This window comes from Equus caballus, chromosome 10 (genome assembly GCF_041296265.1).
Source record: "Equus caballus isolate H_3958 breed thoroughbred chromosome 10, TB-T2T, whole genome shotgun sequence".
Classification (NCBI taxonomy): Eukaryota; Metazoa; Chordata; class Mammalia; order Perissodactyla; family Equidae; genus Equus; species Equus caballus.
Genome location: NC_091693.1, coordinates 19,044,698 through 19,063,756, shown reverse-complemented (window position 1 = coordinate 19,063,756; position 19,059 = coordinate 19,044,698). Strand labels below are relative to the sequence as shown.

The 19,059-nt window shown below is 50.5% G+C and overlaps 1 protein-coding gene across 1 annotated transcript in view; it reads right to left on the bottom strand.

Moving 5' to 3' along the window:
• The window catches only part of SULT2B1 (sulfotransferase family 2B member 1), a 39,591-nt gene extending 23,140 nt beyond the window's left edge, over positions 1–16,451 (bottom strand). The window contains exon 1 of the mRNA XM_005596725.4: positions 16,254–16,451. Coding sequence (XP_005596782.2) covers positions 16,254–16,324 — 71 coding nt within the window. The 5' untranslated portion in view covers positions 16,325–16,451. The remainder of the gene's footprint in view (positions 1–16,253) is intronic.
• Between the last annotated feature and the right edge of the window lie 2,608 nt (positions 16,452–19,059).

Here is a 19,059-nt window from a genome sequence, read left to right as displayed (position 1 = left end):
AAACTTCATCTATTATAAGAAAAACTCGGGGCTGGCCCCATGGCCGAGAGGTTAAGTTCGCGTGCTCCGCTGCAGGCGGCCCAGTGTTTCGTTGGTTCGAACCCTGGGCGCAGACATGGCACTGCTCATCAGACCACGCTGAGGCTGCATCCCACATACCACAACTAGAAGGACCCACAACGAAGAATATACAACTATATACCGGGAGGCTTTGGGGAGAAAAAGGAAAGAATAAAATCTTTTTTTTTTAAAAAAAGAAAAACTCATAAACAAATATTGAAGTCTATTTAATGATATGCAGCCTGGAATGTTCAGGGTGAAATGTTCTGATGTCTGCAGTTTACTTTGAAATGCATCACAAACAAGAAAGATTGATGGATGGACAGAAGGATGCACAGATATTCGATAAAACAGGTACAATGAAATTTTAGTGGTGGTGGGTAGAGGAGTGTTCACTGGGTAATTCTTCCAACTGTGGAAATTAACAAAAGAAATCTTAGCTAAATTGGAGGCAGGAAGGCCTGTAGTGGGAGCTCTCATGCCTATCACACAGTGGCCATTACCAAAGGATGCTTGTTCCTGGACAGGAGGTAAAACCGCTTTACTACTGAAGGAAGATTTCTCTCCCCACCCAGCAACAGTCCAGCCAATGAGAAATGCCACAGCTCGGCCAATGAGAAGCGTCACAGCTCAGCCAATGAGAAACGCCACAGCTCAGCCAATGAGAAATGCCACAGCTCAGCCAATGAGAAATGCCACAGCTCAGCCAATGAGAAGCGTCACAGCTCAGCCAAGGAGAAATGCCACAGCTCAGCCAATGAGAAATGCCACAGTTCAGCCAATGAGAAATGCCGCAGCTCAGCCAATGAGAAATGCCACAGTTCAGCCAATGAGAAATGCCACAGCTCAGCCAATGAGAAATGCCACAGCTCAGCCAATGAGAAACACCGCAGCTCAGCCAATGAGAAACACCGCAGCTCAGCCAATGAGAAACGCCACAGCTCAGCCAATGAGAAGTCGCTGCCACCCTGAACTGCTACTTTCCCCCAATGGACTTTCCCTTAGAACAGCCTCTCCCTACTCCCCCTTTTTCTCTGTAAAAGCAGCTCCCCTCCTTTGTTCTCTGGATTTGCCTATGGTTTGCCATCGTATGTACGTCCTGAGTTTCAATTCTTTTGGCTTTTCCCAAGTAAACTCATCTTGAGGATAAACTAACAGGTGGATTTGCTTTTTAAGTTGACGTATATAGCATCAGAAAAGTGAGATCCAGAGGAGACGACCCCAGAGCGATGCCGAGCCCCAGGATTGAGTGAGGTACCCACACCCAGCTTCTTGTGCTCATTGCCTCTGTGAGTGGCCACCTGCTTTGGTTTAGTGGGTCTCCTCTTGGATTTCAAGCTCCGCTCCTCTTGTGTTCTGAGCTCTCAGGCTTTATTTGGGATCAGGAGAGGCTTGGTCTTCTCAGGGGAGGGACTTTGTCCTTCTGGTTTAAGGCTCTGTCTTTGGGTTCAAGGCATCATCCTTGGTGAGTACTCGGTTATTTTCTGAAGGTAGCAGAAGATAACTGCTTGGGCTTGCTGAAAATCCTGGTGGTGTTTTCTTGTTTTTTTGTTTTTTTGTTTTTTTCCAGATTCCTTTTGGAATCGGGGCTGGGAATCCAGCAACTTTTGTTTTGTTTTTAGATGGCTTTGGGGATCAGGGCTAGGACTTTAGCAACTTTCTTGGGTTTTCAGAGGAAACGTCAGAAATGGGATTGCCATCATCTAAATGTTCGGAGGGAAACCCTCCTTCAGGGGTCCTGGCCTGGGTTTATATTCAAGAACTTTGGGCCCCTACATGCACATTTTTAACTAAATGGGCCAAACAGACTGAAAGCAGCCTGAAATTGCAATGGCCATTATGGGGATCTTTCAATCTCCCCAAACTAGCTTTTCTTAAAACCAAATTGGAATACTGGAAATGGATGGCATGTCTATTTTCATTAGTACCTGGAAGCTTCTGGATACACACAAAGCGCTAAAATCACCTCACTACAAGACACCATGTCTAAATCACCGGAATCAGCTGAAGAACTGAGGCAGAACAAGACGGACTCCGAAGCCTCATGCTCCCCTCCCCCTTGTTCTTTGTCTCAGGCGCCATCTGGGTCGTCTTCCCAGAAGCCTTGACTTGGACTCCGCCCCGGCATCCTTCTTGTGTCCAGGCTCTGCCCCCTACGCCATCTTCCTCTCGTCCCCTCTTCGAGAACCTGTCCCCTTTGAAATCAGGCCCTTTGAGGATTCAAATGCTGAGCTCTTAATTACTATTTCTAAGTTAACTGGAGCAAATAAACAACTAGAAAGAAAACTTTAAATAGCAATTGCCCTGGACTGTTCATAGTAGATAAAATGATGCCAAAAACAGCTCAGAAAGGATCCTTACAGCATGCAAAGAAAAATCCTTAGTAAAAGACTTTGGCCATCTGAACAAGCAACATTAACTTAGTCCATCTGCCAGAAATACGATTTGGATCCAACTATTCTTTAGAGTTTTGTACCCGAGACATGGCTAAATGTTTTAAAATGAAAGCTATGAGATCTCTGTTTAGGTCCAGCTCTGTGTCTACATATGTTCTAAAGATGTGATATTTTTCTACCTCCAGACAGTATCGCTAGAATTGACCTGTAAAAAGCTCTATTTAGTTGGCTTGAAATTAAGTGCTTATAAATTAAGTATTCCCAAATCTCAGAAATATTATAGAAATTAACTTAAATGCTTTTCAGGTTCATGTGACCTAGGGTGGATCCTTAGTAAATAAAAGCTAGCTTAAGGTCGTTGATGTAAATAGAAAACAGGCACCGCTTCGGAGTTGCTAGTGTTGGGTATAACACAAATGTGCAACTTTTCTCTCGGCCTGGGTTTACTAGTCGAGTGGGCTCATACTGTCTCTGCTACAAAATTTGTCAGCAAGAAAGTAATTTAAGATGATGGTTGGCTATTTAATGTCTAATTTATGCGTGGTTGTTAAAAGCAAGAAATGAGGGCCGGCCTGGTAGTGCAGTGGTTAAGTGCTCACTTTCCGCTTTGGCAGCCTGGGGTTCAAAGGTTTGGATCCCAGGTGCGGACATGGCACCGCTTGGCAAGACATGTTGTGGTAGGCGTCCCACATATAAAGTAGAGGAAGATGGGCACGGATGTTAGCTTGGGGCCAGTCTTCCTCAACAAAAAGAGGAGGATTGGCAGCAGATGTTAGCTCAGGGCTAATCTTCCTCAAAAAAAAAAAAAAAAAAAAAGCAATAATGAACATAAATGTAAATAAGAACAAAGTTTATACTAAGTTAAACTAAACAGTGTATAGTCGTTGTCCAAACAAGATAAAATACTAAAACATTAATTACTGAACACAAATTTATCTACTTTTGGCTTCCCATCCTGGAGAAACTAAAGAGATTTGAGTCTACTAGTGAACATGTTTTATGCCATGCTCAGAAATTTTCTGGGGAAAAAAAGGCACGTTTCTAGAAATTTATAAAAGGTATTTTAAGTTCACCAAGCCGCAAAAAGGTAATATAGTTCACAATTGCTTACTTCTGTTTTTTTCTTTTTTTTAGGAAGATTAGCCCTGAGCTAACATCTGCTGCCAATCCTCCTCTTTTTGCTGAGGAAGATTGGCCCTCAGCTAACATCCGTGCCCATCTTCCTCTACTTTATATGTGGGACGCCTACCACAGCATGGTGTGCCAAGCGGTGTGTAGGTTCACACCCGGGATCCAAACTGGCGAACACCGGGCCGCCAAAGCAGAACATGTGCACTAAACCACCACATCACCGGACCGGTCCCTAACCATTGCTTTTTTTAAAAAGTCCTTTGTCAGTTACAGCTATTGTCTTACTCCAATGCTTTCACAAATATGTTTCATTTTCAAAGAGATTTTCATAGAAAAGACTTTCACAAGTACTCTGGAATACAGGAGGTTGTTTTGTGTGTTTTTTTTTTTTTAGCTGAGAAGATTTACCCTGAGCTGATACCCGCTGCCAATCTTCCTCTTTTTGGATGTGAGCCGCCACCGCAGCATGGCCACTGACAGACGGGCGTTGTGGGTCTGCATCCAGGAACCAAGCCCTGGCTGCCAAAGCGGAGTGCACCGAACTTAACCATTAGGCCACCAGCCCAGGCCCCTGGAATACAGGCTTTGATACCTTTAACATTATAAGACTGAAGTGGGTGGAAGTTTCTGGAACTCGAGTGGAGGACTGATTGCTTTGATGTTTTGGTTTCCAGATGTGAAGGACCCCTCTTTCTCCTCTCCTTTAAGCTCTCTATAACTTAGAGCAACTTGCTAAGGTGTATCTTTGCAACGAGGGTTGAAACATTCATCTTTTTCTCTCTACCTGATCCCTCCAGAATTCAGAAACTCTTAGGTATTCTTTTCATGACAGTGAATGTCTTTGCGTGGGTTCAGTGAAAGGCTGTTCTCCTTGCAACAGGACACAGTTGGAAATATTGGCTGCATTGACAAGGCTTTGACTAGAATATTATATTCAAGAAAGATGTACACAGACTCAGATATGACCACATAGATTTAAGAAACGGCTTGAAAAATCAGCCTAGTACCTTCCTTCCAGAGTTTCAGCAAAGCAATCTTTAAAAAAGATTTTATGGGGCCCGCCTGGAGGCACAGCAGTTAAGTTTGCACGTTCCACTTCTCGGTGGCCTGGGGTTCACCGGTTCGGATCCCGGGTGTGGACATGGCACCACTTGGCAAATGGCATGCTGTGGTAGGCGTCCCACATATAAAGTAGAGGAAGATGGGCATGGATGTTAGCTCAGGGCCAGTCTTCCCCAGCAAAAAGAGGAGGATTGGCAGTAGTTAGCTCAGGGTTAATCTTCCTCAAAAAAACAAAAAAGAAAAGATTTTATGGTCAATCACTATCCTTGCTGCATTTATATAAATAATCAGGCCAAGTTTAATACAAACAAACTAATTTTACTATGATTATCTTTATTTTTTACAATGAGGTTGTTGTGGAGAAAGAAATTATGTTTTCACTTCTGTAGACATTAAATTCAAGTCCTATTAATTTTTTTTTTCTTTGGTGAGGAAGATTGGCCCTGAGCGAACATCTGTGCCTATCTTCCTCTATTTGGTATGTGGGATGCTGCCACGGCGTGGCTTGATGAGTGGTGTGTAGGTCTGCGCCCAGGATCCAAACCCACAAACCCCAGGCCACTGAAGTGGAGCTTGTGAACTTAACTGCTATGCCACCAGGCTGGCCCGTAGTCCTGTTAATTGTCTTTAATGTTTTCTTATACTTGTAAGCTGGACTGGATCCTAAATCCTTCCACTCTCCTTAAATGTCTGGATACAGGACTCCAAACGGGTATTTCCAATTTTCCTGCCCTTGAAATCTCCTGGGAAGCAACTATTCTAGGACCTCCTCGCTACCCAGATGGCAGCCAAGCTTCAGGAACTTGAGCCTTGGGCACTCATCTCACAGCTGAAGAAGGCTCCACCCAATATTTGGTCCTAAACGAACACTGGAGACCTCAAATCAAACTGACCAGAAAGAGAAGCAGCTGACATCTGAGGCAGACAGCTTCCCCAAGACGGACCCCCGGCCAGGCCTCTGTCCTCTCCTCCCACCATTGTTTCTTACTGTACTTTCTCCTGCCCTTTCCTGGAAAGACAATGCCCTTGTCTGCATTTCCCAATCGCTTTTGAAAGGGAGGAACCTCTCTGATTGCCGTCAGAAACCTTGGTCTGTCCAAGAGATTAATGACCCCTTAGTTCTCCCTATAAGTAGTTTCACTAGGATTCCGCATGCTGTTGTTGATCTAAATTGCTCTACTGGCCCATTTTACTGACTCAGGGTGCTAAGCCCACCTAAACTCATTCCTAGCTTTAATTTAATCCAGACTCGGGAGGGGAAAACAAGGTCTTTTGTGTGTGTGTGTGGTGAGGAAGAGTATTACTGAGCTAACATCGTGCCAATCTTCCTCCACTCTGTATGTGGGATGCCACCACAGCATGGCTTGATGAGTGGTATGTAGGTTCGCACCCAAGATGGAACCTGCAAATCCCGGGCTGCCAAACTAGAGTGTGCGAACTTAACCACTCTGCCACCAGGCGGGCCCCCAAACAGGATCTTATGAATATTTGTATAAAAAAATTTGAGAGGCCAGCAACATAACCCAGGCTATCAGTAAATTTCTTCATATCCCCATATATTTAGGCAACCTCTCGGAATGTAACGACACTGGATCTGAGGTTTGGTTATACAATGCTAACACCTCTATGCTGATGAATGAGTGTATAGATGCTATCACGTCTGTGGGAGCCTTATGTACACCCCTTGGTTACGTCTTCATTTGTGCAGGTCTCAGTAATGGCCTTTATGCTTGGGCAACTCATTGCCTTGACGGCTGGAGATTACAAGGACAGCGTGATATTCACTGTCCTGTTTTCTCTGCATAAGCAAAGAGCCCTCTCATTGGTCTCTCCTGTTGAATCTCCATAGTCACTCTAAACAAGAACTTCTAGGAGGTGTACGTGACTCTGGATTTGTCTTCGTGGGAGGAACTTTCTTTCCATGGATCGGAGTGAGCACCCATGAACAAATGGCCAGGAATCTCTCCCTGACACTCGAAGAGTTGGCCCAGTCCACAGCCAAAGCAATTTCAGCAAAGCAATGGTTGCTTAACTCACTAGCCAAGAAAGTTTGGGACAATTGTACAGCCCTTGATTGTCCACTTGCTGAGCTAGGAAGTGTCTGTGCACTAACAAACACCTCCTGTTGCACGTGGATAAATGCCTCTGGGGAAGCAGAAACCCGGTCACCTAAGATTAGAGAGCAAGCACATTGGCCACAGCAAACTTCACCTAATAATCCACTGTCTTTTGATTTGTTCAACTGGTTACCTTCAGGTATGGGCTCCTGGTTTAGAACCATCTGGCAAACTGGGCTTTGAGTATTGATCTCTCTCTCTCTCTCTCTCTCTTTTTTTTTTTGCTGAGCTAACATCTGTGCCAATCTTCCTCCATTTTGTCTGTGGGTCTCTGCTGTAGCATGGCTGATGAGTGGTGTAGGTCTGTACTCAGGAACCGAACCTATGAATCTGGGCCACTGAAGTGGAGCGCACTGAACTTAACCACTAGGTCATGAGGCTGGCCCCAGAGTATTGCTCTTAATCTTACTCTGTATACTTGCTGTGAAGTTCTGTACCTATTCCTGTTGAACCTCTGTAAAAATGACGTGCCCAGGAAAGTGATGTTAGCTCAACAATTTGAAATGATTTCTGATGCTTATGACCTCAGACAGCTATGGACTTGGAATAAGAAATGCTTTCTAACCTTCTCCCTCCTAACCTTCCTCATTACCCAAATGTGGCCTAAATGGTTTCCAACCACTAAGCACCTTCACTCCAACATGGGACACGACAACCAGGAAAGGTCCTTCCTGGCGCCAAGGGACAAGACCAGAGAACATGCCTGCTGGATCAGCAGTGCTTTTGGAGAAAGATCTTGATCAGAAGGGGACAGTGTGGAAATTAATAAAAGAAACCTTAACCATATTTGGGTCAGGAAGGCCTGCAGGGGGAGCTCTCAGCTCTATCACACATCGTCAGTTACACCAAAGGGGAAGAGATGGAAGCTGCATCTTCACAGGAGATAAAACCACTTTACTACTGAAGGAAGATTTCTCTTCCCACCTGGTAACAGCTCAGCCAATGAGAAACACTGCAGGCCAGCCAATGAGAAATGCCACAGCTCAGCCAATGAGAAACGCCGCAGATCAGCCAATGAGAAATGCCGCAGCTCAGCCAATGAGAAACGCCGCAGCTCAGCCAATGAGAAATGCCGCAGCTCAGCCAATGAGAAACACCACAGCTCAGCCAATGAGAAAGGCTACAGCTCAGCCAATGAGAAGCCATTGCCACCCTGAACTGTTACTTTCCTGCAATGGGCTTTCCTTTAGAGCAGCCCCTCCCCCTCCCCCTTTTTCTCTATAAAAGCAGCTCCCCCTCCTGTGTTCTCTGGATTTGCCTCTGGTTCACAGTAGCATGCACATCCCTAGTTCTAATTCTTTTGGCTATTCCCGAATAAACTCATTTTTAGGATAAAATACCAGGCGAATTTGTTTTTTAAGTTGACACAACTTAAAAATCTTATATTTTGAAATGTTCGGAATAAAAGGTTGGAGGGGTAAGGAGGTGGAATTTATTTGGCAAGACGTCCGAAATACTACAAAGAGTGAAAAGGGCAGAGCCACATACCAAGCAGTATCTTAATTATGCTTAAAAAATAAATAAGGGAAGACAAGATACACCCATAAAGAGAAATTTTCTGGGGGCTGGGCTAGTGGCGCATCGGTTAAGTGTGTACGTTCCACTTCGGGGGCCCAGGGTTCGTCGGTTTGGATCCCGGGTGCGGACATGGCACCGTTTGGCAAGCCATGCTGTGGCAGGTGTCCCACATATAAAGTGGAGGAAGATGGGCACGGATGTTAGCTCAGGGCCAGTCTTCCTCAGCAAAAAGAGGAGGATTGGTGGCAGATGTTAGCTCAGGGCTAATCTTCCTCCAAAAAAAAAAAAAGAGAGAGAGAGAAATTTTCTGGCAGGCAAGCATTAAAAGTGGTTACCTCCAGGGGTGGGTCTGGGGTGGTTGTGGGAACTAGAATTTTCCACTTCATGCTTGTCTGTACGTCTTGAATTTTGAATTGCGAACATAGTGGCAGTGACTGCCACGTGCTCACCCGCCACCCCCTTGGCTGGTAGGACCAGCCAAGGTCCTTGGGGGACCTGGAGCCACAGGTGCAGATGGCAGAGCCTAAGCCCCAAAGGACGTGGCCAAGAGAGCCCACATGGGGCTGGGATGTGAGCCTGCAGTGAACGTCGACTATGTTAAGCTCCAGAAGTGGGGGGATGCCTGTTACGTCGCTAGACTGCCTCAATACGGCACACGTGTAGTTTTCTTTCTTTTTAGAAAATCTAATTAGGAAAATAAAGTCTTGAATCATATCCCTATATCTATTGATTATCTTGTCTTATTGATAAGTTATATATATTTATTATCATCTGGGTTTTTTAATAAGTCAGTGGTCTCCCCCGACACTGCCGTGCCAGCCTTGGGGATTGAAACACAACTGGTTTGGTGCGTAACCAGCTGCGCTTACAGAAGCGCGTGGAAGCGTATTCACAGTGCGGGCGCTCCAATTCTTCCTCCCCCGCCCGCCTGCCTTCCTCTTCCTCCTCTTCTGAACAATGTGGACATCACATCTTACACCTCACCCCGCACCGTGCTTGTTTTTCTGTTACCATATCATGGCAATCTTTTCAGATCAATGTGCACCCATCCCATTTTTTTTTAAACCAGCGGCAAGCTAGCCCACTTGCCGCGAGGAAACACGCTAATCTGAAGCGAATTTTGACGAATGCCTCACACCCCGATGCCATCCAAACCCTTCCCGCCATGCAGAACAGCCCATTACCCCAGAAAGTTTCTCGTGCCTCTTCCCAACCCGCCCCCACCGCTACCCCAGAGGGACCACTGTTCTGAGTTTTTCCATCACAAATGGAGTCGACTGGTCCTGGGGCATTCTAGAACTCTCAGCTTAGAGAATGCACTGTTCGGCGTCTGGCTCCGTTTGCTCAGCATGACATTCTTGACATTCATCCGTGTTTGTGTGTATATTAGAGTGTGTTTACGGCCGAGGAGGATTCCCCTGTATGAATAAATCTCAGCGCATATCCATTTCCTCTGTTCATGGCTGTTTCCAGGCCGGGTTCTTATGCATAAAGGCACCCAGACTGTCCTTGTCTATGTGGGGAACCTACGTTCTCATTTCTCTTGGGCAAAGAAGTAGCCTCAGAATTGCTGGGCCATAGGGTGGGGTCATACTGTTTGGCTTATTGTAACTTTATAGCAGAACTTAAGGTCTGATAGGGTAAATTCCCCCTCCCCATTCTTTTCTTTTTCCCTCAGCAATTCATGCACATTTAAAATCTGTACAAACTTTTAAACGATTTTTGTAAAAAAGCAGTTGACCTGTACCACTTGGATGGATTACTTTTAGGATGAAAATAATAAATGAGAAAAATCTAGCTAAAGAAATTAATCACTCTCTTCAAATTCTCAGGGTTCTTTGTACTGCGTCCCAGCTCTGCCATCAAAGCCCGACAGACGCATTGTGGCCCCCATGGGCCTGTCCTGCCCCCACCTCCCCTGGGTCCCCAAGCCAGCACAACCAGTGTTGTTCTGTTGCCACTGCCAAGTTCTGCTTGTCCCTCACACACTCCATGCTCCACCACACCATCGGATCTCTGCACTTGCTGTGCCTTAGCCTGAAGGCTCTTCTCGAATTCTCTCTTTCTTTCCTTTCTCTCTCATGCTTCCTCTCTCTCCCTTCTAACCTACATTCATTAAGCTCCTACTATGTGCCTCCCCCAACCTGGGGTCACTCACAGCCTGGAGCCATGTGGTCCAACAGAACTTTCCACGATGCTGGAAATGGTCCATTCTGTGCCATCCAATATGGCGGCCTCTGGCCACAGGTGCCTCCTGAGCCCTTGAAATGTGGCCGGTGTGACTGGGGAACTCAACTTCTGGTTGTGTTGAATTATTATTGATTTCCACTGAAACGCTGACACTCAATTCAATCATTGGAAAACTTTTTAGGCAGTTTTGGAACAACGCAGATCTGGGAATAGACTTTTTCAGCTGTAACAGTGATGAGATCTGAATGCAGATCCAGTCTTTTTTTTTTTTTTTTTTTTGGTGAGGAAGATTGGCCCTGAGCTAACATCTGTGCCCATCCTCCTCCAATTTGTATGTGGGACACTGTCACAGTGTGACTTGATGAGCGGTGTGTAGGTCTGTGCCTGGAATCCGAACCTGTGAACCCCGGGCCACCAAAGCTGAGCCTACGAATTTAACCACTACACCGCTGGGCTGGTCCCGAGATCCAGTGTTTCTGATGGAAGGTTAGTGTCTGACCTGAGAAAATTCACAATCGATTTCAGAGGCTTATAGGAAAAGGAGAATATAAAATATTAATATTTTTTTCTACCAATTACATGTTGAAATGCTAATATTTCAGGTATATCAGGTGAAATAAAATATAGAATTAAAATGAATTTGACCTGTTTCTCTTACAGTTTTTATTTGTTTAATGCGGCTGCTGGAAAATGTCTACCTAGGGGGCTCGCACTGTGTGTTTAGGGGACGGCTTTGTTCTGGAGGGCTCGGACCACAGACTCATTGATCCCACCTGGGGTGACAACCCCCAGAGGAAGGTTATGGCCACAGAGGGGCAGCCTTTTCCTGCAGCTCGAGGCCCTGTCTGACCCCTGTCTCTAGCATGAGGGTCAAGAGTGGGGTCTCCAGAGTGATTCCAAGATGGATGATTCTTCTCTGGGCCTCAGTTTCCCCATCTGCAAAATGGGCTGCCTCACCGGGCTGTGACAGAGACCAGGAGCTCGTCCACAGAAAGCCCACAGACCGGGCCTGGTGCGTGGCCAACGCCCAGGAAGGTGGTAATTATTGTCACTCTTCATCCTGTCCCCACCCTGCCCTGCACACGACCGCCTGGCTCAGGAGGGGCCCCGGGAATTAGAGGAGGAGGAAAGAAACTGCACAAACCCTGAGTCAGCAGACAGTGGCGGGTCCGGCCCTCCCAGGCCTCACCCACACGCCCATTTCATGGATGCCCAGCGAGGCCGACCCCGGCTGGCTGGCGGGTCCTGGCTAGTGGCAGTGTCTATGGGATTTGAACTCAGGGTGGCCTTCTGGCAGCTGGGTGACTCAGGCATTCCTGCCTGCAGGGGCAGGGTCCTCAGAGCCCCTGTCCAGGTCCCGGCCTGAGCCAGACACCCCTGTGAGTAGCCGGTCACAGCTCTCTTGGGGCGTCTGACCCAGCCCTCCCAGCAAGACCAGACTCTCCCTCCCAGCCTGGGCATTCGATGCCACGGATGGTCCACTGGTCCCACTCTCTCTCCTGCAGAACCTCCTTTGGGCAAACTGGGCCCCTCAGTTCTTTCCAAGTGGGTCCTGGATGTTCCATGTCCTGGTCTCTACACAGGGCCACCTCCCCGCCCGCTAGAGACAAAGTGAGGAAGGAAACTGAGTCTGAGCCTGGGTCCCTCACAGGCAGTGGTGGGGAGAGGAGAAGGAGGGCTGTGAGCATCTTATTCTAGTTCTCTCTCTTTCTTCTTCTTCTTCTTCTTCTTTTTTTTTTTTTGGCGAGGAAGATTGGCCCTGAGCTAACATCTGTGCCCATCTTCCTCTATTTTGTATGTGGGACGCCACCACCGCATGGCTTGATGAGCGGTGTGCAGGTCCGTGCCTGGGATCTGAACCTGCGAACTCAGGTCTCAGAAGTGGAGCACGTGAACTTAACCACCACGCCTCTGGGCCGGCCCCAATTCTCACCATGGTGCCTTATCTTCTCTCTGCCTGCCCAAATTCCACCCACATCATGAGGCCCAATATCTAATTATTTGTTTATTGCTTTAACCTTTTGATTATTGGTCCCCTTCCCCTTGGAGAAAGTACCTCTGGAGCCATAAAAGTCGTGGCTCGGCTCTCCTCGAGATAAGGAGGGGCCGGGTTGTAAAACTGGGGCCAGTGACCTCAGCCATAAAGAGATCAGCGAGGGCCTTGCTGGGGGGATTCCAAGATCAGAGGGAGGGGAGGAACAGTGATCGCAGGTCCAAATGCCGGCCTGGCTCCTTCTGGCCTTGACCTGCTCCGGAAGGGGCTAGTCAAGGTACAGCCCAGCCTGCGGGATAGCCCAGGAAATGCATCAGAGCGTGGAGTACCTACTAAGTAAGCCTCCCGTGAGGGCAGGGGCCACCTCCCTAATCCTGCTCCTCCCTCAGCTTGCTCATCCCCAAATTCCTCTCACGCCTGCCCATCCCGTCCGCCCAGGGCGGGATAGAGTCGGGCCAGGCGTCCTGGTTCAATTCCCAACTACGCCCACTTGGCAGCTGTGTGACCTTGGGCAAGTCACTCACCCTCTCTGGGCCTCTGTTGCCTCAGTCATAAACAAGATGATACTAGTTAATCATTCACGCTGGCTCATTTCAGACAGTGGCGAGGATTAAATGGATTAATACGAGGAAAGCACTCAGCCCTGGGAGCACTTGAAAAAATGCTGTGGGGAATGGTGTCCCCTGGGCTTGTCTCCCCATTGGCTCTGGTGCCTGTAAACTGGGCATGACTGTCCGTGTCCGACCCACCTCCTGCCTCTGACTCCTTCCTCTTAAAATTTTTATTTTGCCCTTATTGTCCCTTTTGAGTACATCAGACACACACAAGCCTACGTGCAACACACATAAAATTTATAAAGCATAATTTACAACAAACCCCACGAACTAAAACGTTCGAAGCAACGTGCCTGGCTGAGGCCTCCTCCCCCCAATGGCTCTCATGAATTAAATCCTCGTCAGAGGCTTGTTTTTTTTCTAAGACAGTTGTAGCACATACTCCTGTGTTCCAGAAACAATAGATTCCTTAGCTTTTCTTGTTTCGGGGGGTGGCAGGGCCTTCAAAAAGTGGACCCAGCTGCAGAGAGCGTCCTGGGAATTGCTTCGTTCCCTTGACACTGAGTCCTTCCTGTCGCTGTTGTGGAGTCAAGGCCCCCATGGGGGTTTTCCTCGGGTCCCCGCAGATCCACACTGCCTCTCATTTCCTTCCAACAGCCACGGTCCTGGTGTCCCCGAATCCCCTCTCCCCTCGTGCCCTGCCCCTCCCCACCTGTCCTCCAGCCCTGACTCATCTCCCAGGCACCGGCTCAGAAATTGCCCAATTGCACCTCCATTCATTCGCTGGCATCATTCTCACACACTTCCTAGCCCCCCGAGCGAGGCCGGCGGAGGTGGTCCCTACTCTGTCCCCCAGCTCCTCAGCATGGTGGTGCCACCATGTGCCACCAGGCCAGCCCCGATGGGATGGGTTGGAGCCAGAGGCATGACGCGGTGGCCGGGAATCTTAAATGGTGTGAGCAGGGGTTTGTCGGACGAAGGAGAGAGGTCCTCCCAGGGCAAAGGGAATTTCAGGTGCAAAGGCCCCCAGGTGCGGGATCCAGGCCGGCGGGGCCGTGCGAGCAGGGCCAGCGGGGCCCCCACCCCACTACCTCATTTCACACCAGAGCAGCTGTGTCTCCATCGCTCTCGTGTGTTTCTGCTTGGGAGTGAGGTTTTACTTGGGCAAAGGAATATGTGCCTTAGAAAGGGTTTGGGAACCATTGCTGTGGGTGCTGGGGAGCCAAAGAAGGGACTTGAGCTGAGGACAGTCAGGGCCAGATTTGGAGATTAGAGAAGGTTTCTCTGGGAATCCTTACAGAGGGAACGGTGACGGGGAACCGTGAGGCACGGCCACAGAATCTGGAGTCCTGAGGGAGGCGGAATGCAGGCAAGGGAGGAGATTGGCCTGGGGAGGCCAGAGTGTCAGGGCCCGGAGGGCGTTGGGGACTTTGAGGGGGAGGCAAACGGAAGGCCTGGAGGCAGGGAGGCTGGGGTGAGGCTCCAGAGGCCATGGGAATGGAGAGAGACAGAGGACAGGAGGGCAGGGAGGGGGCGGAAGGACGAGGCCTGGGGGTCTAGCCTGGTGACCGATGGGGCCATCCCTGAGACGGCGACCCAGTAGGAGGGACAATTCTGGGGGAGCCACTGAGTTCCCACGCGATGGTGGGGACGTGTATGTCTGAGGGGCCTGGGAGGGGGCCCCAGAAGGGACATTAAGGGCCCTCATAAGTGGCATCCTTCCGGGTCCAGGGGATTCCAGAAGCTCATGGAAATGAAAATTTGGGGTCCTAAGGGCACCACCCAGGGGGCTGCAGACATTCAGCTCTAGAGGGGTCTAACAGATGAGGGTTATTCACCCTCCTTTTTCAGATGGGGAAACTGAGGCTGGGAGAGGGCAAATGACCGGATCAAAGTCATGCACTGAGCAAGGGCTGGGGACTTTGCAGCCGGGCGGGGGGTAAATCCTGCCTGGAGAGGGAGCGCGGGAGGGCACCCGGATTATCTCCGGAGAGAGAAAGGGCAGAAGCCAGAGGGCCCCCGGAGAGGAGAATGCTGAGTGGAGAGTCCTGGGGCCTTCCTCAAGCAGGGCTGGGACCAGCCTGCGGCCTCTGTCACCCCAAGAAGCCCAGAATCACTGGGAAGCTCGTCTACATCACACAGCAATCAGAATCCAACTGCTCCAGTCTCTGGGGTCCCGGGTGCCTCTCCATGCCTTGGCTCCTGAAGGAGCGAGGGGAACGGCGGGCCCGAGACAGTGCAGCCTGGGGTATCTGGAGGGGGCCAGAAAGCAGGCAGGAGAGACTAGCCTGGCGGAGTGTAAGATATCGGGGGCTGGAGATCATCTCAGCAGCTCGCTGTGTGATCCTGGACCGGCTACCTGCCCTCTCTGAGCCTCCACTTGCTCATCGGAAAAATGGAGGCATGGGGAGGGAGGGGGTAACACTGAGGATGCAGAGGGAGAGAAGAAACCACAGACTCCGGGGTCAGACAGACTGGATTCAGATTTGCCTCTGGCTGCGTGATCATGGTCACGTCACTTTCCCTCTCAGCCTCAGTTTCCCCATCTGCAAAGCGGGTACTCTAATCGTGTCTCACTCATCTCCAGGAACAAAGGAGTCACGCTTAAGAGGTGAGGAGCATTCTGTCCTAACCTCTCTGATGAAGGCCGTGGAGGCCGGGCCCATCCTCCCGGCCCGCAACCCGCAGGGGATACAGCCTCTGACTCTGGGACTCTGCCGAGTCCTGAAGCCCACCCACCTCTGCTCTCCCGTCCAGCCCCAAACAGAGGAGGCGGCGGATTCTAAGCCCCCATGAGGGAAAGCACTTCCATTTGAGGCCTTTTTGGGGGACGCCCAGGAGGAAAGGGGGACACAGTCTCTCGTGTTTCCTGAGCAACTACGGCACGCGAGCCCCTGCTCCCATCCAGTTGTGTATCAGGAGACAAAGAGCTGGAACGGATCCCTTAGACAGACAAAGAAACTGAGGCCCTGAAGGGGACAGGGCCACCTTGGGCATCCCAGCTGATGACTCAGCACAACCCGGGACCTCCACTCCCTTCCAAGAGGGACCTGCACCCCAGGGTGGACAAGCCGGCCCGGCCCAGCCCAGCCTGCCAAGTCCCGGCCGGGTCTGAGGCTGCAGGAGGCCGGGGGGGGCGGGGGCCGCTTTGCAGAAGTCCCTGGCCCTTCCCCCAGGCCAGCTCCTCTGGGGGGGGGGGGTCTCCCGGCCCGCCCTGGGGTCTGGACCTCACCTGATTTCCGAGATATTGTTCTCATAGGTGTCCCACAGGGCCCGGGTCCGGGGCTCGGCGGGCCCGTCCATGGCAGGCGGGCAGGGCTGGGAGGGGAGGACGCGCAGGGAGCAGGTGGCCCTGGAGCCGGGTATGCGCAGCAGCGGCGTCTGCCACCCGGCTGCCAGGTGCCTACCTCTCCGCCCAAGGGGAGGGGCTGCACCCAGCCGGTTTTCCCAGCTGCTACCCACGCCTCCACCTGGGGAGAGGCCGGCAGGGAGCCACCCTTCTCCGAGGGCGGGGAGGAGGGCAAGCCCGTCCTGGGCGTCTCGAGAGTGGCCGGGGCAGAGTCCAGGGGGTCAGCGCCCATCTGGCACCCCAACCGTCCCGGCTGGCGGCTCTGGGCATGTGGGGCCTGAGTCTGCTCGTCAGACAGAGGAGCTAATCCCATCTCAGAGGCTCCATTCAGTCCTTTGTTCATTCATTCCTTCGTCTATTCATTCATTCATTCAAGAAATACTGAGCGCCTCCTGTCTGCCAGCCGCTGTTCTAAGTGCCGGGACATGGCTGGGAGCAACAGGACAGAAACCGCCCTGCTGGGCGACACTGTAAGGGACACAAGAGGTGGAAACCGAGGGACAGACAGGGATGCACCAGGCCACAGCAGCACACACCGGGGAGACGGACTGAGAGAGAACAGAGACACTCCGAGGGTCAGAGACAGTGAGGACGCAGAGAGACCAAGCGAGACAGAGATAGTGAGAGACACAGAGACACCAGGGGAGAGACAGAGAGATCGAGAGAGACCAAAATGAGGAGACAGATGAGACAGAGAGACCAAAGAGGAGACAGAGACACACAGAGAGACAGAGACAGTGAGAGACACAGAGAGACAGAGATACACAGAGGGACAGAGATAGAGAGAAATAGAGAGACAGAGACACTTAGAGAGGATCAGAGACCATGAGAGATGGCAAGAGACACAGAGAGAACAAAAGAGAGAGAGAGACAGAGACAGCGAGAGACCAAGGGAAGGAGAGAAACATGGCGGGTCAGAGATAGTGGGGGGCGCAGAGAGACTCAGAGACGCAACAGACAACTGCCGGGCATGGCTGGGCATGTGAAGGTCACGGCTCCTGGTCTGAATCGCAGCTCCAGCACCTCCCAGCTGTGCGGCCTGGAACTAGTCCCACTGGCCCTCTGTGCCTCGATTTCCCCACCTGTAATTGGTACCCACGTCATTGGGCTGTTGGGAGGACTGGGCGAGACCTCTCTCAAGGGCTTGGCGGCGTATCTGGCACACAGTAGGTCCAGCAAACCAGTGTTCCCTTCTGCTCTGTGCCCCCCAACTGGCCTCCGCCCTGCCTGCTGGTCTCCTGACCCCGCAGACACCTGGAGTCTGGCCGTGACACAGCCTCCTCACCCGAAATGACTTATTTTTATACGATAAAAGGAATGCATACACTTCGTTAAAAAAAAATGTCTGAGCAGATAAGTCCAGAAAGAAAATAAGGATCCCAGTGACCCTCCTTTTACCCACGGAGATAACCACCACTAACATTTTGGTGGAGTCTTTCTAGAAATTTCTTCTCACTTTTCTAATATATGCCAGAGAAATTTCGCTTGGATGAGTAAATGCAGAACCATCACCATTTAAAATTCCGTTGACTGACCAGTTACTGTTTGCCACGAGTTGTCGTGTAGGTGAGGGAGACAGGGCATGTCAGACTCGCTTAACAGATGAAGAAAAGGGGCTCAGAGAGGTGGGGTGACTTGCCCAAGGTCACATAGCGTTGCCCATCCTCGCTCTGAGGGCAGACAGAAGACAAACGTCCTGGGGCGTTTCGCCCCCTCAGTTCATCAAAGGCCCACCTCTAGGATGGTGGGGCATAGGGAGTGTCCCCAACCCCACCCGCCAACAATGGAGTTGGAATCCTGCCTTGGCTACTTTCAGTATTAGCCTCAATGTTCCCATCTGTGAAAAGGGCTCCCTCCCAGGGAGGGGGAAAGCCAAGAGGGCCAGTTTTCCCTGTGTGGGGCCAAGTGGATTTTTTAAGATGTGGGTTCTGGGGGGCTGAGCCAGCCACCTTGCCTGGCCCTGTGGCCTAGGCCAACTCACTTTTGTTCTGCCTTCAAGGACCCTTTGTTCTGCCTTCAAGGACCCTTTGTTCCTGGCTCTGAGGAAGTGACAACCCTGCCTTGCCCCTCCCACAGAAACCTCCCCCGAATCCTGACACCAGGCCCCCCACAGAGCTGCTGGAACCAGAGACCAAGGGCCCCTGTGCCAGCCAGAAGCCTCAAGTTCTGAGAACTTGAGAACGGAATGTCCAGATCCTTGGGGGAGCCTGGAAGGGAACTGTGGGGGGTGGGGCAGCCCTGGGGGACAAGAGATCTGGGAAGACCCAATGAGAGTGTAGAGGAGGATATTGAAGGGAGGAGGGGGCCTGGAGGCTGCGCCTGAGTGGGCAGGGGACCAAACTACCAGATCCAGAGACCCAGGAAGTGCTCCTGCCTCAGGGCCTTTGCACTTGCTGTTCCCCTTGTGACATGCTCTTCCCTAGGTATCTGGGAGCTTCACCACTTCCCTTCCTCCAAGTCGGCCCAGTCTCACCTCCTCTGAGCTCTCCCACCAACATCTCCATCCCCTTTTCCTGTTTTACCTTTTTCCATAGCACTCGTCACCATCTGACATCCTACATGTTTTACTTCTTGGTCTTGTTGACGATATCTCCTCACCAGATTGTCAATCCCATGAAGACAAGGTTTGTCCCCGTTTGTCCCCAGATGGATCCTAAGTGAAGTGTCTGGAAGAGTTCCTGGAGGGCAG